We start from the raw sequence: 24790 nt of genomic DNA, 5'->3' as shown, positions 1-24790 counted from the left end.
TCATAATTCTATTCCAAGAAATCTTCAATGTTTTATGAAGTGTCTCTTCCTTTGGTTAGATTAGAGTAGCTGCAAACTGCACACACCACATCCAAGAAAAGTGAGTTTGCTGGTGAGCCTCGTAATGCAGTATATCAAGGGACATTTTCCATCTGTCTGAGGTGTACTTGGAAATCGGTAGATTTCAATAATTTTTATGTAAATCATTTTATTGTGGGCTCTTACAGATTTTATAACAATCCATCATCAATTGTGTCAAGCACATATGTTGCCATCATTTTCTAAACATTTTCTTTCTACCTAAGACCTTGGTATAAGCTCCTCTTTGCCCTCTGTCTCCCCCATCCTCCCACCCTTGTGACCTCTTAATAAATGATAAAGTATTTTCACATCTTAAACTGTCTCAATAATCCTAATGTAGACTTCAGTGAATTAAAAGCCATCATACCTGGCATTGAACAAAGTTTAAGGTTCTGCTTTAAAGTATAACACACCTTAAAAAAACTGTTTTTCGTTGAGTTGTATATGTATACAGCTATTTAATAGAGCAAAGTTACATTTCTGAGAATAATTGAATTGTGTTGTCCTTGCAAAGGTAAAGGGCTATGTTATTGTTGTGGTGTTGTTAGTTACTGTCAAATCCGCTTCAACTCAGAGACCCAAGGGCATAAAAAAAAAGAAATGCCGCTCAGTCCTGTGCCATCTCCGTTATTTAATGTATATCTGCAATATACCTTAATAGTTTCATTTAACATGTTTTTCACTAGATCGTTAGGAAAAAAGTACTGCCTGACAGCAGTGAAGATAGAGATACAAAAGAAGCCCTAAAGGAGTTTGACTTCTTGGTTACATCAGATGAAGGTGACCATGAATCTAGAAGTGCTGGCGATGGAACAGATTGGGGTAAGGGAAAGCAATGGGTATCCCCAGGGATGCTCATTTCGTCAGCAGACGGCTGCTCTCATACCAGGGCTCCATCTTACCACTTATATTTAAGTCCTATACAATGTGGAACATCTCGCGGACTCTTTCTTAGTTTTGTGTCTTTGTATCTATTGTAAGGAATGTCGCATAACTAGTTACCACACTGTTTCTTCTTTAATGCACACTATAATGTCTGAAGATAATTTTAATTCATATACGTATTATATTTTGTTTTCTTTCTAGAGAGTAGAATTTGCAAATCTAAATTTTGTGAAGATTGAGATTGAGAATATAAGAGAATTTTAAATAGATCATAGTTAAAATTTGTGCAAAAAAAAAGAACTACAAGTTGGAAAGTCATCGTTATTTATTCTAGTTTGGTCTTATCAGTTTGTATAAGGTGTAGAATTATTTTCCTCAGGTTATTTTAACAATTTACTATTTTAAGCATAAAGTAGTAGTTAAAAATTCTAATGTGTAATTTTTGGTAGTTTGGGATTTCATTCTCTTTAGTGAGACAATTTTCTCTTGAGTTTAAGAATTCTGTAACTTTGTTTATCCTCCTGTGTACTTTAAGGACAGATAAAGTCAGAGAATTGACAAAAACAATCATTTCTTAGAATTTTCCTCAGGAATTAGCTTAAAACCTATTGACCTGTGACCTTTAAACGCTTGAATGCCTTATTCATTAAAGAAATTGATGGAGCTTTTTCCCCACATCCGGAATATTGTTCTACTACACAATCCTGTTCTGCTGATGGCCTGATATAACTTGTTGTTTTCAAGTGTTTTTGAACCCAAAACAAGGAGACTATTTCATCTTCGTTTTTGAAGTTGGAAGTTTACCATGTCCTGTAGTTCGAAACCACCAGCTGCTCTTGGGAAAAAACTTTTTGCTTTCAGCTCCCATAAAGAATTAGTCTTGGAAACCCACAGGAGCAGTTCTATTCTACTCACAAAGTACCAATATAAGTTAGTATTTTAAACATGCAACAACACCGTACACTTTTTAGGGGAAAGTAAGAATGAAATAAATCCTTGTTTCTCTTCAGCTATGTACCCAACTCAACAGGCATTAATTTAGTGACTAACGTATTAACTGCCGGTTTCATGCTTTTAACTGGGCAGATCTAAAATTAACTTACGTTAAGACATATTTAGACAGGCACAAGAAATTTAATGTTCCTTTGAGATTAAAGAGATGGGTGTTTGCTCCCTGCTTTTTAAGAGCAGAGCAGATTTTACACTTCATGTACAAAGCTTCTGCAGTATCCTCACATCCAGGGTGAATATGACTTACTTACATCTTACTTTACTAAGCCTTCAATCTTTAGATTTTAGCTTGAAATGGTTTGTTTGTTTTTTACCTATTTTCTGCCACTAACAAGTCACTGAACTGTTTACCCTTCTACCAAGGAAATTTGATTATGTACTAAAATCTGCTGGTGAGATTTTTCCTTAGAGCAGCAGTTCTCAAGCTGTGGGCTGTGACCCTTTGGGGGTGCAACGACCCTTTCACAGGGCTTGCCCAATTCATAACAGTAGCAAAATTACTGTTATGAAGTAGCAATTAAAATAACTTTATGGTTTGGGGAGGTCACCATAACATGAGGAGCTGTATTAAAGAGCTGGGCAAAGTATTTGCTCATCAGTATAAACTCACATCATTATAGATCTAGCTGTATGGAATCCTTATTTAAAATTTACTATAGCCTTAAGGAGAAAATTCAAATTCACATTTATTTTTCCTCTAAATTTCAATAAGATGTGCATCCTTTTGTTAATTTTTGAGAACTTAAAATATATCAAGTTAAACTATGGCGGGGTCTTGTTTTTAAAGTTGCTGCTAGAGATTGTGTTGTTCATAAATAGTATTCCCTACCTGATCTCCAAGTTCTAATATGCAATTAAATGGTCAGACATAACTCTCAGACACAATGAACGATTGCAGGGTTTCTTAAGGAAGGTAACAGGTTATAACACCAGGGAAAAACGCTCTGGATAGAGTTGTTCATCAGGACATGTGACATAGTTTTTCCAAGATTGCTAATAGATGCTCAAAGGGTATGCCCCTCAGCTGTAAACCTTAATCTGAAGGCATTCAGCTCAAGCTTTCTGGGCCAGCAAACCAAGCTCCCTGAATTTAAGTGCCCAGAGACACACACTCCAGCAGGCCCAAAGGCACTCAGCTTCATTTCCATGCCTCAGCTATGCCAGCAATCCTGGTTAAGTGGCCAGAGGCACCCACTCCACAAGCTGAGCTTCGTGCCCGAAAGTGTTCAGCTTTCCTCCCTCTGTGGGCTGAGAAGTCCACTATTCTTAGTTCATGCTTTGGCTCCTGGTTCTGCTGCTGCTTGAGCATTCTGATGTTTTACTGTCGCCTGGATTCAAGGAGTTCACTCTATGGGGATCTTGGGTCCAGCGGACACACTCCACTCCTAGATCTTGCTGGTGATGAAATCCCTTGCCCTCCTCAAGCTCAAGGTATGCTCAGCAGAATGGCATTGTAGGGACTCCTCAGTGTCTCCCCCACCTTCTTGCCAGACGCACACAGGGAACAGTCTTTTGGTGGGAGTTAAGGATTTTGGCCAGAAGAGCCACATTAAATACTTATCTGCCCTGCGTCGAAGATAACTCGTTGACAGTGTGTGAAAGTAAATTTTTTATCATGAATTTTTTATCAACTTTCATTCAACAACTACTTTAAATATAGAATATATTATACTTTTAAGAGTTAGAGCTGATAGTGGATGATAAACCAAGTAAAATGCATACAGTAGTGGATTTTTGGTATAAAAAATTGGATGTGTATATGAAAAATATTGATTGATAAAAGTATCTTGATTCTCATTTTAAATATATGTCTATTTTGGTTATGTACTTAAATATTATATTGGTACTCTAAATTAGAATGCTTATGAAAGTATTTAGAGTAAGACTTAGAGTTTACATTGATTTTTTTTTTTTTTTTTACTTTTGAAACCTAAGAACATTTTGGTAGATTGCTCAAATATAACCTAGTCAGTATTTGGCAAGTGATTTAAAAAAAAAAATAATACAACTAATAACTTTGATATCATTTAAGATTCTAAACACTTACAGGGCTTTCAGACAGTGAACCAATGGTTTTGCATTTGAAATATTTTCCTCTTAAGATAATAGGATGATATAAAATAGTTTTGTAGAGTTATTTATTGTTATTTAGATTCGTAAAATCTCATAAAATTAAAATACACATTATTTCATTTAGTATTGGTAATTTTTATCACATAAAATTAAGGCCTTTTAAATAATTTTAATTTTAAACATAGGTATTAATTTAAACCATATTTCTGCATATTTTCAAAGGAATATAAAAGTCAGAATTCTAAAGCCCAAAGAAATACTTATTTTTACTCATTTATGTTAAATTTTTTTAAAAGTTTCTTGGTCATTCTATAATGATCAATATAGATGCTTTCAAGTAAGTGTGTGGAAAATGTCTGTTATTCTTAATGAGCAATACAGAAAAAGGATTTTTTTATTACCTTCTTCTCGCCAACCTTAACCACTTCACAGTGAAAATGATGTGTTATCACCTCAAGGGAATAAATATTCATTCTGTGTAAATATCGAACAATCCTAGTAACAGAGTGTCTGAAAGAGAGATTATGTTTATGCGGCTAAATTTTCTGTTGTGGTCTCAAAATTTAAAATACATACAAATTTTCTTCATTTATCAGAAATAATTTATAATGCCAGGGTATTTGATGTGACTCTTTTAATGACTTCCTGTTGATATATTAAGTAAATGACTAGTATATTTCCATTTGTTGGAACTTTACTTGTAAGGAACTAGCTGCTTCTGAGCCCAATGGTATCTTAAAGCCATTTTTATTTACTCAAAAAATACTTTCTAGGTTGTTTGATAGATGTGTTTGCCTTAGAATCATTGCCCAAAGATAAGCTGCCTTGGCATGCTTGAGGAATTCAGTGAAGCCAGAGTCTGGAACTGAGTTCTCTAGGGGAATGTGATAAGAAAGAGCCAGAGTATGTAGGACCATTTAAGGAGCCAGTGCTCTGTCGCTAACTGTAGGGTTGGTGATTTCAACCCACCAGTTGCTCTGCAGGGGAAAGATGTGGCATTCTGCTTCTTTAAAGATTACAGCCTTGCGAATCATACGAGACAGTTCTTCTCTGTCTTACAAGGCTGCTATAAATCGGAATCTCCTCAATGGCAGTTGGTTTGGTGTTTTAAATTTTGGTTCTGACAGGGCCATTTAGACCACTGGTGAGTTGGGGAGACATTAGGGGAAGGAAGTATGAACAGAGGAATACAAGATATGATTCTTATCAAAAATGCCCCTCTGGCTGTTGTGTGGAGTTTATACTACACAGGATAACTATTGTTAGAGTAGAACTGATGGATTGAGTGGGTTGAGGTGTGGTGGGGGTGGAAGCACATGGACAGTTATCACCATAATTCCAGCAAGCAATCAAGGTCATAGCAGGAGGTATGCAGGGAAATAAATTCTAGAAGTCATTGGAAGGTAAAGGAAACAATTTCATAAAATATTTTATGTGAGATGTAGTTGGATCAGTTGAAAGTATGGAATTGCCATTAATTGAAATGGAGACCCCTGTGAGTATAGCAGGTTGGGTAAAGAGGGAGAAGGGGAGTTTAGCTTGGTACACATTTAGTTTCAGACTGTCAGACTTTCTAATGCAAATGTAGATCCAGCAATTGAATGCATGAGTCTTGGCTTCAAGCCAGAATTCAGAACTAAACAAACCAAAATACAAACCCACAACTGGTGAGTTGATTCTAAGTCATAGCAACCGCATAAGACAGAGAGTAGAATTGTCCCATGGTGTTTCCGAGACTAAATCTTTGTGGAAGCAGACTACCTCATGTGTTTCCTGTGAAACAGCTGATGGGTTTGAGCCATTGACCTTTTTATGTTATTGGACCAATGTTTTACCGTCACCATGGCTCTCACACTTATATAATATATAGATATTTTTAATAGTATAAACACTTTTGAATTTTCTTCTGCAGTAATGAAAATTGGCTATTGAATTTTTTTCTAATATAAACTCAATCTCCTGTTCATTTTAGTAGTTTGCAAACTAACATAGCACTTAAATTGTGTTAGACTTTGAACAAAAGTTGAGCAATAAACTTTATAAAATATTGTTATTATTATAAAATACTTTAATTTGTTGATTAATACATGCCAAAATTTAAATAAAAGCTGTGTTGAAAATGACTTTATATCATTTCCTGACAGTCTCTTATCATATAATAAAAAATGATCTCTCTTTATCAACAAATTGTATTTGAATTTGGAATATAGAGTAAAAAATTGAGGGTTCTTGTTGATAAAGTTGACATAATTTGCTAAAAATCACCCAAATCCTTCAGATAATTTTCCTTTGTCTCTTTCAAGAAAAATGTAGCACTATTACCTTAAAAAAGAAGTTTGATCATTGTTTCTTAACTGTGGTATTTTGTGTGATTTGTATCGCTAATGAATAGCCAATAACTTTTTTAAATGAGTGATGCTATGAAGAAAATAGTGGCTTCTTCATTGAAACCAACTGACTTTAAATGTTTATGATTTGATTGAAAAAGGCTGTTTCATTTGTTTCACTCTGTTTAGAAAAGGAAGACCAGTGTCTCATGCCTGAAGCCTGGAATGTGGACCAGGGAGTAATTACCAAACTCAAGGAGCAATACAAAAAGGAGAGAAAGGGGAAAAAGGGTGTGAAGAGTAAGTGGAAAACATTGTATCTGTAAATCATAAGTCTTGCCGTGTTCACATCCCCAATTTTTTTTCAATGTTTTCCTAAAAGGACTTACTCTCTTTCTTTCTGCTCCTGACCTCTTTCCTTTTTCACCTGTTCTCAGGGGTTGAAATTAACGGCTACTTGATTATGAATTTTGGGCGAAAAAAAAAGCCTATATGTGATTATGGAGTTATATCCCAATAATAAATGCTAAGCCTTAAGATAGTGTTGGACTATGCATTCAAACATAGCTATAACTTGATTTTTTTAAGTGTGTGCTTCATTACAAAATTGGTATTTCACTGTTACCAATATATAAATCTCATCTAGCTGGGGCCTCTGGCAATCCACCAAAATTAGTACTTATTATTTTAGCTCTTGAAGAAAGAAAGGTAATTTCTACCCCTGAGTATATTTGGTCCTCAGAGCATAGAATTCATCAGCTCTCACTGCTGTATACTATACAGGGCACAGAGGCAGATACATAGCCTTTCAAGTATAATCATACGAATTAGCTTGTTTTTTGTTTGGTCAAATGTGTGCTACATCAAAAATAAACCAAAGTAAAATTTCTAGCCCTGTGAATCATATATGCCTAGCTTTCATTATATAATTTGTTCATAAAAGTTTATCAGTAGACCTATGTAAATATGGAAAATGAAAATACAATTTCAAACATCCCTGTAAACTTGTGTAAACTTCCTCTCTCATTGACATCATGAACATGGAGCTCCTTTTTATGGCAGGAATGAATTTCATCCTCTGAGATATTAAAGAATTATAAATTGAGACTAGGCCCTAGCTTGTGGAGAACTGTGTCTAAAAGTTACAAAGGGTTGCAAGGGTGTGCCTTCGCTCTTTGTAAAGAGTCAAGTAGTTTCTGTCAGGATCTTCCTTTGTAGCATAGCACTTAGTGTAAAACACTGACACCTTAAAGGATCGTAGAATTTATACGTGTTTAGTTCGAATTGATAAAAAGGTGACTATTAGTGTTAAATAGTATCAACCTTTATTAACATACTATGTAATAAAGGAATCTTAACAGATAAAGTGAGAAATGATTTCTCATGGCTTTTCAGAGCTATGATAAAATATTTAAATTGGAATTTTGAGGAAAATGAATACTGTATCATACATGAGAATGTGTGTTTCTGGATTTAATTAAATAAAATTTAATGTATTATTTTTGGTCATCATGCGACACTGTAAAAGAGCTTGTAGTGTAAAAGACCTTGAGAATGGGAAGGTAGCCAGGGCTTAAACGGAATCCGTCTAGTCTACTGAGTAGTCACTTTTTTTCAAATATCAGGCATTGCTGTAGTTAGAATTTCACATTTATAGTCTTAGAACTGCACCATTTGACTGGAACAGTACGTGTACTAATAGAAGCAAGTGAATTCCCTGTGTAGGAGATTTAATCAATATCGTAGCACTTTTTTTTTTTAAGTCTTGTAAAGGAAAGAGCTGCTAGTGTCAGGTGGTGTACATGAAATCGCGCATCTTTCTTTTTTAAACATTTTATTAGGGGCTCATACAACTCTATCACAATCCATGCATATACATACATCAATTGTATAAAGCATATCTGTACATTCTTTGCCCTAATCATTTTCTTTCTTTCTTTTTTTACATTTTATTAGGGGCTCATACAACTCTTATCTCAATCCACACATATACATACATCAATTGTATAAAGCACATCCGTACATTCTTTGCCCTAATCACTCTCAAAGCATTTGCTCTCCACTTAAGCCCTCTGCATCAGGTCCTCTTTTTTTTCCCCTCCCTCCCCGCTCCCCCCTCCCTCATGAGCCCTTGATAATCCACAGATTGTTATTTTGTTATATCTTGCCCTATCCGGAGTCCTCTCCCATGGAGGAGGTAACATGTGGATCCTTTTAATCAGTTCCCCCTTTCCAACCCACTCACCCTCCACTCTCCCAGCCTCGTCCCTCACACCCCTGGTCCTGAAGGTATCATCCACCCTGGATTCCCTGTGCCTCCAGCTCCCATATGCACCAGTGTACAATCTCTGCCCTATCCAGTCCTGCAAGGTAGAATTCGGATCATGGTAGTTGGGAGGAAGCATCCAGGATCTGGGGGAAAGCTGTGTTCTTTGTCGGTACTACATCGCACCCTAACTGACCCGTCTCCTCTCCTAAACCCCTCTGTGAGGGGATCTCCAGTGGTCGACACTTGGGCCTCAGGTCTCCACTCTGCACTTCCCCCTTCATTCACTATGGTATATACACACACACACACACACACACACACACACATACATATATAATCTTTTTTTTTTTGCATGATGCCTTATACCTGGTCCCTTTGGCACCTCGTGATCGCACTGGCCGGTGTGCTTCTTCCATGTGGGCTTTATTGCTTCTGAGCTAGATGGCTGCTTGTTCACTTTCAAGCCTTTAAGACCCCAGACACTATCTCTTTCGATAGCCGGGCACCATCAGCTTTCTTCGCCACATTTGCTGAAATCGCACATCTTTCATTGAAGATGGAAAGACCTGTATATAGGTTGAAGCTCAGCACAGTTTGTAATCTTTAGTTCATGTTATCTTGATAAAACAGTCTAGGAACAAGTAAAGAAGTGTTAAAAGCAAACGAACCAAAGCTTTGATTTGCTTTATAAAGCATTGATTTATAAATTACCATAAATATTTTAACTGAATTATCAGTCACTGGATAAACTTGAGTCTTTTTAATGTGGCCTGTAAGAAATATTTCCAGTCAAATTGTGTACACCAAACGTAATGTCTTGACAACGTATTTCTAGATGTTGGTTAATATTACTTGATAGTAGCTGTGTTCTTTGCTAGTATAGGAAAAAACCATAATGGACTATGGGTAAGATTTTTCCCATTCTTAATTAAACCTGTAACAGGAAAAACTACCGAAGATCTGTTTCAGCCTCTATCCTATGTAAAACAGTCAAAACAGGGATGTGGGAGAATGATGGATCAGAGCTCAGGTAAGTAACCATCAGGGCATGAGACTTCATCTCGGGTACCATAGCTTCAGGATGTAAGGCAATGAATGCAGCTTAGTTTAAACAGACAGACAAGCAAGCAAAAAGGGATGCTCTTTAATTCAGCACACAATCGCTTCACCATCTGTATAATCTGTGCTTAGAGTAGTATGCAAGGGTTTGGTTATAGAATAATCTTGCTTTTAAGGGTCCAGATTGGACACAAGCATTCTTTTTCATGCAAATAATATAATTTTATTAACTTAATTTTAAAAATCTATGTAGAATTCTTTTCAGAAAATGAAAGTTTCTTCTGAAAATAATTACTGCTTAATAAAGTATAATGGTGCCATTATCAAAGGTGAATGTTGGCAAATATAAATAAGGTTTATGGCACAGTTTTGATGTGGCTAGATAATTCTATTTCTCTTTTTTTGTCTTCCCTCTCCCTTTTTGTTTTTTGGGGCTAGGGCCCAATAGGTCAAAACTACAGGACATGCTGGCTAATTTGAGAGATGTAGATGAGCTTCCCTCATTGCAGCCATCTGTGGGCTCACCTTCCAGACCCAGCAGTTCCAGGCTTCCAGAGCACGAAATAAATAGGGCAGACGAAGGCAAGTATTTCACACACAGTTGGAGCACAAACACTTGGATACATACTTTACCTAAATTCAGTTTTTAGAAAGGACTCGATTATAAACAATTTTATTTTGCAAATGTTTAATTTACATAGTGTTTCTTAGTACACATATTCTAAGAAAATATAAATTTTCATAGATTTAAGGCAGTTTGATTCCAATTTCAATGTTTAAGACTTGGAAAAAGTTTATAAGCCATAAAAACCAATTCTAAACTCTAGAATATCCTCTAATTCTGTGTGGTACACCCTATATATGCCAACACTGAAAAAATTGTTTATAAATGCCTACTTTGAGACTCATGTAAATATTTGAACACGTCCATGCTCATGTATAAGCCGAGTTTTGGAGCACATTTTAAATGCCATTTTTGTGGTGAAATTCGGTGCCTCGGCTGATACTCGGGTTAGCTTATACTTGCGTATGGACTGTAATAGCCACAGAGTAATCATATTTTAATAATCATCATTTTAATTCAGTTACTTTTAGAGAAACACGGGTAGGACTCTGATGTATAGCTTGTCACAGTTGGAATACTTTTTCAGGGTTTTTTTTAATCATTAAGAGTTTAGTTATTTGCTAGAGTTGCAGTGTCCTTGGAGTTTTTTAGATTATGAAGAATTAACACATTACATTCTAGAATCTAGACATTCAACTCATTTTATGTAGACCCACGCCTTGAGAATTACAGATGGGAAATCATGATCCTCGATAGGTATGTTGTTCGGTAGTATTTTTCATAGATAACAGGATTTTCATTTATTCTAAGATCAGCTCTAGATAAAGGAGGGAAACTTCTCTTGTATTATCGTAACTTAAAAATGGTATTTTATCAGCGATTTCATCTTGAGTCCTATGTAAATTGTACGGAATTCTAATAATAGAGCCAAGATAAGTACTTTTTACTAAATGAGACCTGAACATTATTTAAGCCACAATAAGTGCCCTTGATAGAAAACACATTTAAGAACCTTAAAACTGAAACATTGAATGCTCAACTTTCCTGTCTGTAGCATGATCCTAAGCCTGTCATAGTGCAAATTTTTTAGAAGTTAAAAAAAAAAAGCGCTTAAGAAATAAATTGTATATTTCATTACCTTGGTCTCCAGTCCACTTCCAGAAAAAGCTTCTATGCCTGTGTGTTCTTAATGAGGTATTTTTTAGAACTTAAGGGCATAGTTCATGGTTATGTATGTGTATAAACCTGTGTGCACGCGCACACACACACACACACATGCATATTTATTACCTATTTTAAATTTTAGAAGACAATGTCACATTTAAGAGGCACAAGTAAGTAGCTTTTGTAAAATGTTGATGAGGGCCAGTTTTGTTGATAAGCAAACACTAATGTCAACTGAAGGAGTCTGGTGGTGGAGTGAGGTGGTATAAGGTGGGCTGCTAACCACAAGTCCAGCAGCTCAAACCCACCAGGTGCTCCGAAGGACAAGCTGTCTCCTTTCATAAAGATTTATAGAGCTGACACCCCAAGTAAATGTGGCTGTGTGTCAGAATTTACTTGACTTCAGTGGATTTTTACTGTTTAATTACCAGTAGATATGAAATTGTAATATTAAGTTCTAAGGCATCTTCAGAAGCAGCCAAATTACAGAGCATTGTTTAACTCTCTAGGCCTGAAATTGGTTGGCTGTTATCACACTTGTTGTCAAAAACAACATTTCAAGATCTATCCTGGTGACAGGATAATAATCCATATGTTTATAAGGAAGAACAGTTAATAGGACTATTACTAAAATTTGAGCACCAACCACCAGTCAATTCAAGGATATCATACAAGAAGACAGCCAAAGGTCAATTCTGAAAAGACCAAAATGGAGGTCAGAAGAGACTGACATTTGCTCTTAAACATAATAGAGCAGCTAAAATTTGCGGAAGAATGATAAAGTAAAAGAACTACATGGGCTATTTGAGGGCAGCTCAAGAAGAAAATTAGATAGTGTTACAAGTCAGAATACTGCTACAAAATTTTAGAAACCTTTGTTGAACAAAGCATTCCTATGTAAAGCTATTGTTTCTCAATATATCTTCCATCCAAGTTTTAAATACTTGGGAAGATGGTATTTCTGCCTTTCTAGCTCTTCCCCGAAGAATTCTGCACTCTTCCATTTACAGCATGTCAAAACAATAGGTTGGCATCTTCCAAGGATGCAGATCATGTGCCTTTTCAGTTTTCTTTGAATTTGGGAAACAAAAAGGGGAGTCTAAAGGGGCAAGATCAGGGATGGGGGAAGGGAGAGGATAGGGTTTCCCAAGAAAGTTCTCCTTTAAGGAATGAGCAGGTGTATTGCTGGAGTGTGGGGGCGGGGAGGGCAGAATTCCTTGCAACAACTATTTCCTAGACTTTTCCCCACCAGTGCAACTTTTAATGTCCTTAAAACTTACGTTCCCGTGATCATCCTGGGCCCTTGGAAAAAATCCCAAGAAAGAGTGAGTCACCATAATTTTCTGAGCAGACCTATCTGCCTAAAATTTAATTGGTCTACCATCCCCTCAGAAGCCTTTGTTTTGATTGGGCTCTTCTTTCTTTTTTTCTTTTTAAAGGCTTCCTCATGAGACTAGATGAGTGTATTGTTGAATTTACCTCCAGGCATCCACATATCACAAAGCTGTTTTAAAGTGTTTTGTTGGATTAAACCCATGTACATTATGAACTGAAACCCCGGCAGCAATACCGTTTACTTACCTTCACATAGTGAAGTGTGCAAAGACTTGGAGTTAGGAAAACACAAGGGAAGAATTGCTACAAGAACTGAAGAAGAAGACAAATCTAAGCTTCCATTTGAAATATTGAAGGACCCTATGGGCCAAATGTAGAACAACACAGGACCCTCCAAAAGTAGGGAAGGAATGCACACCTTACCAAAAGGAACCTGTGGACATTAAAACATTTCAGGAGGCAGCATATGATCAAGAACCCATCGTATTAAAGGACGAAGTCTAAGCTGTATTTAAGGCGTAAGCAAAGACAAGGCTCCAGGAATTGACAACAACCACTGGAAATATTTCTGCAAATGACTAATGCTAGAAATATTCACTGGTGGTTTCGGGATTGAAAGGAGCCTTATTGACAATGTGTAATATGCAGATGGCACAACCTTGCTTGCTCAAAGTGAAGGGGACTTGAAGGACTGATGCACATCAAAGAATACATTCTTCAGAATGGATTACACCTCAACAGACAAAGAAATCCTTGAAACTGGACCAGTAAGGAACAGCATGATAATCCATTGCCATCCAGTGATTCCAACTCATAGCAACCCTGAACGACAGAGTAGAAGTACTCCATAGGGCTCCTAACAGCTTTTGGAAGCAGACTCTTGCATCTTTCTCCCAATGAGTAGCTGATGGGTTTGAAACACCATCCTTTTGATTAGTAGCTGATTCACAGCTGAGCATGTCAACCACTGTGTCACCAGGGCTCCTTAAGATGATAAATAGGGAAATATTGAAGTTACCAAGGATTTCATTTTGCTTGCATCCCCATTCAGTTCTCATGGAAGCAACAGTCAGGAAATGAAGTGACATATTGCATTGGGAAAATCTCCTTCAAAAGACCTCTGTATAGTGTTAAAAAGCAGAGATGTTACCATGAAGACTAAGGTGCCTCACTCATGCTAGGGTGTTTTTATTAGCCTCATATATGTTTGAAAACTGGATGATGACTAAGGAAGACCAGAGAAATCTTAATGCCTTTGAATTATGGTTGTTGATGAAGAGGACTAAACATAACATGGGCTGCTAGAAGAAAAAGCATCTGCTTTGAAGTACAGCCGGATGCCACTTAGAAGTGAGGATGACTAGACTCTGTCGTATGTAATTTGAACATGTTATCAGGAGGCACCAGTTCCTGGAAAAGGACATCATTTTTGGTAAAGTAGAAAGTCAACAATAAAAAATAACAGCATTGGAAAGTGAGGTGGATTGACACAGTGGCTGCAACAGTGGGCTGAAACATACAATTGTGAGAATGGTGCTAGACCTGGCAGTGTTGTGTACACAAGGTCACTATGAGTCAGAACTGACTTGATGGTTTCTAACAAGAATAATATGCTAATACCAGGAAGTGATCATACTAAGAAGCTTTTGTGGTTACTTGCAGTCCAGTTGATCCTGGCTCCTCAAGTAATTGGTAAATTTTCATTTATAAAGTTAACATTTCATTATTGACCAAATTAAATAAAGATTATTTTAAGTTGGCATTTTAATGACTTTTGAATAATGGTTATGGAAGGAATTGGATTGATATGTTCAGTGTTAGAAAGTAAAGTGTTCGAGTTTACCACAAATTAAATCTGACATCTCAAAAGCACAGTTGGTACGCTATTGAAAGTATTTAAGTGGATACTCATTTTTATTTTAGATAAACATTTTTAAGTGAAGTATGACATATGTACAGAAAAGTACATTGACAGAGAAGTACCAGAAGTTCAGCCTGGATTCAGAACAAGGATGTCATTGCTAATGTTAGATGGATCTTGGCTCAAAGCAGAGAATACCAGAAACATGTTGCCTTGTGTTTCATTGACTATGTGAAGGCATTCCACTCTGTGGACCATGATACACTGTGGGTCACCTGGAGAAGAATGGGACATGATGGAACACTTCATTGTCTTTATTCGGAAGTTGTACATAAATCAAAAGGCATGGATCAAACAAAACAAGAGAACAGTACGTGTTTAAAATCTGGAAAGGTGTGCGTCAGTGTGTGTCCTCTCGCCATACTTGTTCCATCTGTATGCTCAGCAAATCATCAGAGAAGCTGGAGTATATGAAGAAGAGTGTAGGATCAGGATTGTAGGAAGGCTTATTAACAATCTGTGATATGCAGATGACCTTGCCTGCTGAAAGTAAAGAGGACTTGAAGCACCTGCTGATGAAGCTCAAGGATTGCAGCCTTCAGTATGGATGACAGCTCAATGTAAGGAAGACAAATCCCTCACAAACAGGCCAATTGGTAGCATCATGATAAACAGAGAAAAGATTGAAGTTGTCAAGGATTTTGTTTTACTTGGACCCACAATCAGTGCTGATGGAAGTAGCAGTCAAGAGAGCAAAAGACTTACTGCATTAGGCAAATCCGCTGCACAAGACCACTTTAGAGTGTTGGAGAGCAAGGATGTGGCTCCTTTTAGAATTAAGAACTTTAACACTAAGGTGCTCCTGATTCAAGCCATGGTGTTCTCCCTGTGAAAGTTGAACATTGAATCAGGAAGACTAGAAGAATCATTACTTTTGAATTGTGGTGCTGTAGGAGAATTGTGAAAGTGCCATGGGCTGCTGAAAGAATAGCCTCAGGTATTGTAAGAAGTTAGGCCAAAGTGCTCCTTAAAGTCAAAGATGGCAAGACTTGGTCTTGTGTACTTTGGAGCACATATTGTCAGGAGAGACCAGTCCCTGAAGAAGGACATCATGTTTGGTAAAGTGGAGGGGTGGTGAAAAATAGGAAGACCCTTGATGAGATGGATTGACCCAGTGGCTGCATTGATGGGCTCAGGCACAGGTACAATTGTGAGGATGGTGCAGGACCATGCAGTGTTTACTCATGCTGTGCATGGTGTCACTGCGGGTCAGAGCTGACTTAATGGTACCTAACAACAGCAAAGCCAGAAAAGTGCTCAAGTCTTAAAAGTACAGCTCAGTGAATTTTATCACTCAGTATACCTACCCCAGGCCCTAGAAAATTGCTATGCATCAGCATCTTTTCGATGGCCATGAGGTTGGTTTTTAGTTTGGTGTAGTTAACCCTGTCATCACTGCCTATGTCAAGACACAGATCAGTACAAGGGCTGTAAAAGCCCTGCTTCTATTACGTTGTAGTCACTTTGCCTTTTTCTCTTTCTGGAGGTAATCTTGACTTCTAACACCATATGCTTATTTGGTGAAGGAGGGGAATGACCCTCAGAGACTTGGTTTGACTTAATGGCTTCAATACTCAAAAACAGGAGCAATTTGTGAGGGTGGTGGAAGACCAGGAAGTGTTTCATATTGTTGTGCATGGGTCACTTTGGGTTGGAACGGATTCAAGGGCACCCAATAATAAGTTAATTTTGCCTCAAATATGCACGCTTTATAACTAACAATTTTCATTTGAAATTTTCTATAATTTCCAGTTTGTAGAATTAGTCAGTTTTACTTTGAATGAGATCCGCAGTGTAGAGTTAATCCCTTGTTACATATGTTTAGTAATTGATTGAAATTACCTAAGTAAATGGCACCAAACATTAAAATTTGTTTTAGTGGTATTTTTCTGTAAAACAAAAGACTATGGCCTGCTGGATGTTTCACACCTTATTTTTCTAATTTGATGATGGTTGAAGTTGTGGCTAAGATAAGGAAAAAGCTGTCAATTCTTCAGGATTTTCTGCTTCGCTGAGTTTTATTGTGTTTACAAACAATCAAATCTTATGTGCATTTGTTTATAAAGAACATTTGCTACAAGCGAATGAGATGAATTGTTGTTTTTGTTTTGTTTCTTTTATCTTCCTCCTGTAGTGGAAGCATTAACATTCCCTCCTTCTTCGGGAAAGTCATTCATCATGGGAGCAGATGAAGCCCTTGAAAGTGAATTGGGACTTGGAGAACTGGCAGGTCTCACTGTGGCCAATGAAGCAGATTCACTAACTTATGATGTGAGTGGTAGTCTTACTTTTGTTGTTGTAGTTTCATTTTATTGTTCTGTTTTAGTTTGGCTTTTAAAATGAGAGTTGATTCTATAGAAAAAGAATGCAGTGATAAAATTTATTTGCAGGTATAAAAAGAACTTGGCTCAGATTTCCTTGCAAACTTTGGGAAAACATGACTTTAATAAACAACATTTTTCACATGTTGAAGACATTAAAATGTCAAAATTTACTGATGCTTGCATTTCAATCAGTAGAGTTTGTTCATTGCTTTTAGATAAGAGAAAGCTGTGCTTTCTATTACCAAGTCTGGGTTTTGGTTTGTTTCAGGGTACTAGTGATTAGTTGAAGATTTTTGCCTGCTCAGCGGCTCCGTGTATTTTACTTCTTTAGTAAATCAATATCTTGCCAAGAAGTGATTTAAATTATTACTAGGCATGAGTATGAGCAGGGCGCTTTCCAGATCTTAAAGCTGACTGATAAATTATTTGAGCCCAAATTGAAATCTTTGCACTTTTATGCTTGTGCTAATTTAATCACAAGCATAAATTTTTAAAATACATTTTCTATATAATAAAAGCTTTCTTATAATAGTAGTTACTTATTTCATAGCTCAGATATGTATATTTGGCGGGAGAAAGACAGGGTTTTCTATTCCCATAAAGTTAATATTGGAAGCTACCCTGTCCTATAGGGTAGCTGTGAGTCGGTATTGACTCTGTGGCAGTGATTTTATCTCTTCATTAGCCCTGATGGTTCTGTGGGTTAAGCATTAGGCTACTAACCTGCTGCTTGAAAGAAAGATGAGGCTGGAAGCTCCCTGAAAGATTTATCATCTTCGAAAACCTGGGGAGCAGTTCTATTCTCCCCTTTATGGGGTCGCATGAGTCAGATCAGATCTATGGCAGTGGATTTGATGGGGGTTTAGGGTTTATCTCTTCATTTAAGCCGTCTGTCTTTTAATACTTCATTTTTGTTGTTTGAAATATAATGTAGTTCCTGGGGAAAGAATTTCATAAAAGGTTCAGAGTTGATGCCTCAGCAAACCTTGGTCATAATAAGAAAACCAAAGTTGAGCCCTCCGCGCTCTGTCCATTAGCAGTCTTTTCGGTGTGTCCTTTAAGACCAGGTGCAATTCATACTTCATCTCCTATTCTGCTCCACGTTTTCCTTATTTGTAATTACTAGAGCCTTTTAATTGAAATAAGCTCTGTTTTGCCTATTTGGGGGTTGATTCATTTTTATTATTCCCTTTCCCATCCTGCCTGTTGCTTTAAGTTTGTATACTCACTCTGATTACCCTAGGGCGTGGCACATACATCTTTCTCAAAATATGCAAAGACCTTAGGACACTTTTACTCTAAATTACTTCATCCCAACATTTTAGTTTGTTTGAGATAAACTTGTTTGTCACCAAAGACTCCAAATTTATTTCAATTTTACCTTCTTACCCTCCCCCATTTTTTAAAGCCATCTGGAGGGATGTGTTTTAAATGATTTGGGCGTTCTTTTAAGCTTATACAAGACTTTTGACTCCACTGATCAACCTCTTTCTTTTCTTTTTTTAAGGTCATTTTAGTGGGGGCTGTTACAGCTGTTAGAACAATCCATACATCAGTTGTACCAAGCAAATTTGTATATTTGTTGCCATCATTATTTTCTAAACATTTACTTTCTATTGAATCCTTGGTATCAGCTCCTCTTTTTTCCCTCCTTCCCCTCTTGTGATCTCTTGATAAATTACGAATTATTATTTTCATATCTTATATTGACTGCTGTCTCCCTTCCCCCACAGTTTCTATTGTTCGTCCTCCTTGGGGGGAGGGGGTGGTTATGTATGGATCATTGCGATCGGTTCCCCCTTACTCTCCTCCTCTCTGCATCTTCCCCTTACCTTCCTGGAACCGCTACTCCCATTCCTGGTCCTGAACTTCGTATGTCGTGAGCTCTTATCTCCTAACTATAACTGCACATGCTCCGGTCTAGCTCACATTGAAAGGCAGGATGCTTTTGGTTTTTAAAGAAGCATACTATGTATATATTGCACAGCCCATGCCAAGAAATGAAATAAATAACAATATCCTATTAAATTCTCTCTTTTTTATTTTTCACTACTTCCCCCCATCCTTCCCCTTTGCCTATTGCCACTCTCATCCCTGGTCCTCTATTAGTATTCAAAGTCCTGTCTATTGGTATATAAACCACGTTTCTTCTTTGTTTTTCCTTATAACAAAGGTAATATTAAATATTTATCTTTGTAAGATTGACTGGGTTTGCTAAGCATAATGTTCTCTAGGTTTGCTCATATCTCGTGGTGTTTAAAAGAGTTGTTATTGTTTTTTATTGATGCATAAAATTCCATAGTATGAACATACCAGAGCTTATTTATCTATTCCTTCATGGTTCAGTTTTGGTAGCTGCAATAAACATAGGTGGGCATATGTCTGTTTATGTTGTATTTTTATTCTTTAGAGTCAGAGTCTATAGCCAGTGGAGAGATTGCTGGGCTGGAAGAGACTTGTGTTTGCATTTGTTTAAGAAAGTGCCATATTAATTCCCATAGTGGTTTTACAATTCTTCCATCCCACCAGCAATGAAAAAGTGTTCCTATCTTTCCGCATCCTCTCCAGCATTTATTAGTTTCTGTTTTATTGAATTTTGCCAAAAATGAAGGTGTGGGGTAACAGCTCAGTGTTGTTGTTGTTGTTGTTTGTATTTGTCTCATTGCTAATGATCACTAACATTTCTTCATATGGTTATTGTTTCCCTTCCTATGTTGTCTTTGGTAAATTGTTCATGTTTTGTGCCCATTTGTGTGTGTTTAATGTCTTTATTTTTTATTAATAATTCATTTTGGGGCGCTTACTAATCTTATGACGATCCATCATTCAGTTGTATAAAGCACACTTGTACATATGCTGCCATCAACATTCCAAAACATTTTCTTTCTACTTGAGCCCTTGGTATCAGCTCCTTTTCCCCCTCCCTCTCTGAACTTCCCACCCACGTGAATCTTTGATCAATTATTGTTGTTATTTTATATTTTACACTGTCCGTTCTCCCTTCACCCACATTTCTGTTCTTCACCCCTCTGGGGGGTGGGCTATATATCTAACTTTGTGATGGGTTTCCTCTTCCTCCCCCTTAACCCCACCCAGCCCCATAATCCCCCTACCCTGATGATATCGCTACTCCAACTACTGTACCTGAGGGTTTTATCTGTCCTGAATTCAATGTGTCGAGAGAGCTCTTATCTGTACTAATGTGTGTATTCCCGTCTAGCCAGATTTGTAAGGTAGAACTAGGTCATGGTTGGGGGTTGGGGGGTGGGAGGGGGAGAGAAAGCATTCAGAAACTAGAGGAATGATGTGTATTTTGTTGGTGCTATACTTCACCAAGGTTGAATTGTACCTTCCTGTAACTCTTCTATGGAGGGATGTTCAATTGTCTACATGTGGGCTTTAGGTCTCCACTCCAAACCCCTCATTCACATTGATATAATTATTTGTTTTGGATCTTTTGATACCTGATCCTGTCGACACCTCGTTATCACACAGGCTGGTATGATTCTTCCATATGGGCTTATTTGCTTCTCTGCTAGATGGTTGCTAGTTTAACTGCAAACCTTTAAGACCCCAGACACTGTATCTTTTGATAGCCAAGCACCATCCACTTTCTTCACCAAATTTGCTTATGCACACATTTTGTCTTCAGTGATCATGTAGGGAAGGTGGTAAGTATCAAAGAGTGCTGAGTTATTAGAACAAAGTGTTCTTGTGTTGAGAGGCCTTGAATAGAGTTGGTCTGCTATCTTAATACTTAAACATATAAATATATTCACACTGGCCTTTAACCCTTTCATTATAAATAAATATATTTACATATATACATGCCTATAGCTATACCTCTATAAGTAGTGCCCATTTTTAATTGGATATTTTCTATTTTTCTTATCAAGATGAAAAATTTTAATAAAATTTGGAGGTTAGCCCCTTTTTTAGACTCATTTTATTGGGGGTGCATACAGTTCTTATCACAGTGCATACGTACATCCATTGTATGTCAAACGCATTTGTATGTTTGTTGCCGTTATTATTCTCAAAACATTTACTTTCTACTTAAGCCATTGGTATCAGCTCCTCATTTTCCCCCTTCCTCTTCCCTCCCCCCTCCCTCATGAACCTTTGATAATTTATACATTATTACTTTGTCATATCTTACACTGTCTGATATCTCCCTTCACCCACTTTCTTGTTGTCCATCTCCCAGAGAGGAGGTTATATATAGATCCTTATAATCGGTTCCCCCTTTCTACCCCACCTTCCCTCCATCCTCTGGTATCACCACTCTCACCACTGGTCCTGAAGGGATCATCTGTCCTGGATTCTCTGTGCTTCCTGTTTCTATCAGTACCAATGTACGTCCTCTGATCTAGCCCGATTTGTAAGGTAGAATTGGGATCATGATAGTGGCGGGGAGGAAGCATTTAAGAACTAGAGGAAAGTTGTATGTTTCATCGTTGCTACACTGTACCCTGCTGAAAAATAATCATTATAATAGTAGCTATTAAAAATAGTAGCTGTTATTAATATTCTTGGTTTTGTTATTCTATATCTATTTCTCTAGAGCAGTGGTTCTCAACCTTCCTAATGCCACAACCCCTTAATATACAGTTCCTAATGTCATGGTGATCTCCCAACCATAAATTATTGTCATTACTATTTCATCACTGTAATTTTGCTACTTTTATGAATTGGGTGACCCCTGTGAAAGGGTCATTCGATCCCCAAAGGGATTGCGATCCACAGGTGGAGAACTGCTGCTCTAGAGTATTACACTTTTCTTTCTCTTGCTTAAACCTGGTGTGATTAATTAGCCTTTGGACATAATGGGTTCACCTGTGGTGCTAGTGTAAAGTCAAACTCATTTACCTTTTTATGTTTCCTATTAATTGAGATGGAAACAAATAGTGACTTAGTTGTTGAGATGGAATCACCAATGGAGTAATGGAGCAGCATAAGTTTCATTCAGTTTACCAGGAAAATTTTCAATTTTAAAAGTTAACTTTTTAAAGAAACAATTTTTAACAATGCTTACCCAGATGATAGCTGCTGTGACTGAAATTATATGCCCGTTAAAATAAGTCATCCTAGTTGCTCACCTTCCCTACACAATTGCTGAAGACAAAATGTGTGCATAAGCAAATGTGAAGAAAGCTGATGGTGCCCGGCTATCAAAAGATATAGTGTCTGGGGGCTTAAAGGCTTAAGATAAACAGGCGATGATCTAGCTCAGAAGCAACAAAGCCCACATGGAAGAAGCACACCAGCCTGTGTGATCATGAGGTGTCAATGGGTCAAGTATCTGGCATCTAAGACCCAGAACAAAATCATACCCATTGTGAATGGGTGGGGGCATGGAGTGAAGACCCAATGCCCATCTGTAGACAATTGGATGTCCCCTCACAGAGGGGTCACAGGGAAGAGATGAGCCCGTCAGGGTGCAGTACAGCCCCAATGAAACACTCAACTTTCTTGTAATTGTTTGGTATTTCCTTCACCTCATTATCATGACCTCAGTTCTACCTTACAAATTGGATTAGACCAGAGCATGCACACTGCTACAGATAAGAGCCTGCAACACAGGGAATCCAGGATAGACAAACTCCTCAGGGCCAACAAGGAGAGTAGAGATACCAGGAGGATCAGGGGAGCGTGAGGTGAGAAAGGGGGAATCGATCACAAGGATCAACCTAGAACCCCCTCCCGGGGGCACTAATAACAGAAAAGTGGGTGAAGGGTGATGTAGAACGATGTAAGATATGAAAATAGTCATCTATAACTTATCAAGAGTTTGTGAGGGAGGGCAGGTGTGGGGGAGGGGAAGAAATGGGGAGCTGATATCAGAGGCTCAAGTGAGAAGAGAATGCTTTGAAAATGATGATTGCGGCATATGTACACGTGCTTGACACGTGGATGTATGTATGGATTGCGATAAGAGATGTAAGAGCCCCAATAAAAGTATTTTTTTTAAAGTCATCCTAGTAAGGATGGTTTTTTTGTATTATTAAATTACTTGACCCTCTGTTTATGATGAAATCTGTTAACTCTTCTCATGTTAATTAACACTTTTCATAATCAAAAACGACTACGGTTGACATTTTTCTGATGTTGCCTGTTTTGCAAATTGTATAGTGTGATGGTTTAATGACATATCAGCAACTTAGTGATGACATTTTCTTCCTATCCTGTATTAAATGTATTGATGTCTTTGTTTTGTTTCTTTAATAGATAGCAAACAATAAGGATGCACTGAGGAAAACCTGGAATCCCAAGTTTACATTAAGAAGCCACTTTGATGGCATCCGAGCCCTTGCTTTCCACCCTGTTGAGCCCGTTTTGATAACAGCATCAGAAGACCACACGTTAAAAATGTGGAATTTACAGAAAACAGCCCCAGCCAAAAAGTGAGCATATTCTCCTTATTTTTTTAAAGAATGTCTGTTGTTTTATTGTATTTTATTTTATGGGGGGCTCTTACAACTCTTGTCACAATCCATACATCACTTGCATCAGACATATTTGTACATATGTTGCCTTAATTCTTTTTTAGACATTTACTTTCTATTGAGCCCTTGGGGGCTCCTCTTTTCCCCCCTCCTTCCCACCCTCATAACCCCTTGATAGATTGTACATTGTTGTTATTTTCATATTTCACACTGACCACTGTCTTCCTTCCCCTCATGTTTTCTGTTGTTCTTCCCCCTGGAGAAGGGTGGATGGTTATGTGTCGATCATTGCAATCGGTTCCCTCTTTCTCCCTTCCTCTCCTCCTCTTCCCCCTACCCTTCTAATATCACTATTTTCACTCCTGTTGCTGGATTCTGTGTGTTGTGAGCTCCCATCTCTTATCTATGCCTGTGTACATGTTCCAGTCTGGTCTGAATTGAGAAGCATCACTGGGGGTCATGGTAGTGGGGGCTTAGGAAGCCTCAAGGAACCAGAGGAATGTAGTGTATTTCATCGATGTTTTACTGCACCCTGGTTGACTCATCCCTTCCCTGTGGCCCCTCTGTGGGGCACTTGTTCCATTGTTTACAGATGGGCTTTGAATCTCTGCTCCACCCCACCTCGTTCTCAAAAATATGCTTTTGTTTGTTTGTTATGTGTCTGCTGATCCCTGTTACCCAGTCTCTGTGACTCCTCATGATCGCACTGGTGGTGCGCTTCTTCTGTGTGGACTTGTTCCTTCTCTGCTGACTGGTGGCTTGTGTAGCTTCAAGTCTTTAAGACCCCAGACAGTATATCTTTTAATAGCCAGGTACCATCTGCCTTCTTCACCACATTTACCTATGCACCTGTGTCAGTAGGGTGAGCATCTCAAGACTGCCGATTTGTTAGAACAGAGTGTTCTTGTATTTAGGGAGGCTATGCACACAGACCCTGGTCCATCCCCTACCTCAGTGTATTGCTATATAAATATATGTACTTAGGTCGATACCTCTATTTTTGTGGATTAATACATTTATATATGTACACTACCGACTATACCTCTATCCATTGCTTTGCTTCCTAGGTCCTTCCTCTGTTTCCTTTTACCTTCTTCCTGCCCCACTGTCACTTTCCCCTTATTTCCGCCTCCTGGTACCTCCCCTTAGCTAGTTTGCTGTTGCTCGGACAGCCCCTAACACCCGGATCCCTATTTCCTCTTTGTTATTGATTTCACAAAACCTCAGTTGTTCTCCTGTCCATGGTGCTGCCTGCTCACCTCCTGATTTCCCCACCACCTTCACCCTCCAGGTCTTACCAGGACCGATGGTCCTGGTGCTCTCTCCTCGG

The 24790-nt window shown here is 37.9% G+C and overlaps 1 protein-coding gene across 2 annotated transcripts in view; it reads left to right on the top strand.

Annotated features, from left to right (window-relative positions):
* Positions 1 to 24790, top strand: part of STRN (striatin) — a 116537-nt gene that overhangs the window by 67730 nt on the left and 24017 nt on the right. Inside the window, exons 7-12 of one of the 2 annotated variants that reach the window (XM_075535754.1) lie at positions 768 to 903; positions 6567 to 6677; positions 9590 to 9676; positions 10144 to 10287; positions 16825 to 16961; positions 23243 to 23418. In XM_075535754.1, coding sequence (XP_075391869.1) covers positions 768 to 903; positions 6567 to 6677; positions 9590 to 9676; positions 10144 to 10287; positions 16825 to 16961; positions 23243 to 23418 — 791 coding nt within the window. The remainder of the gene's footprint in view (positions 1 to 767; positions 904 to 6566; positions 6678 to 9589; positions 9677 to 10143; positions 10288 to 16824; positions 16962 to 23242; positions 23419 to 24790) is intronic. The other variant, XM_075535755.1, reaches the window with a different exon arrangement.

Source organism: Tenrec ecaudatus, chromosome 17 (genome assembly GCF_050624435.1).
Source record: "Tenrec ecaudatus isolate mTenEca1 chromosome 17, mTenEca1.hap1, whole genome shotgun sequence".
NCBI lineage: Eukaryota > Metazoa > Chordata > Mammalia > Afrosoricida > Tenrecidae > Tenrec > Tenrec ecaudatus.
Note: the sequence above shows the minus strand (reverse complement) of the source record. Positions and strands in the feature narration are given on the sequence as shown.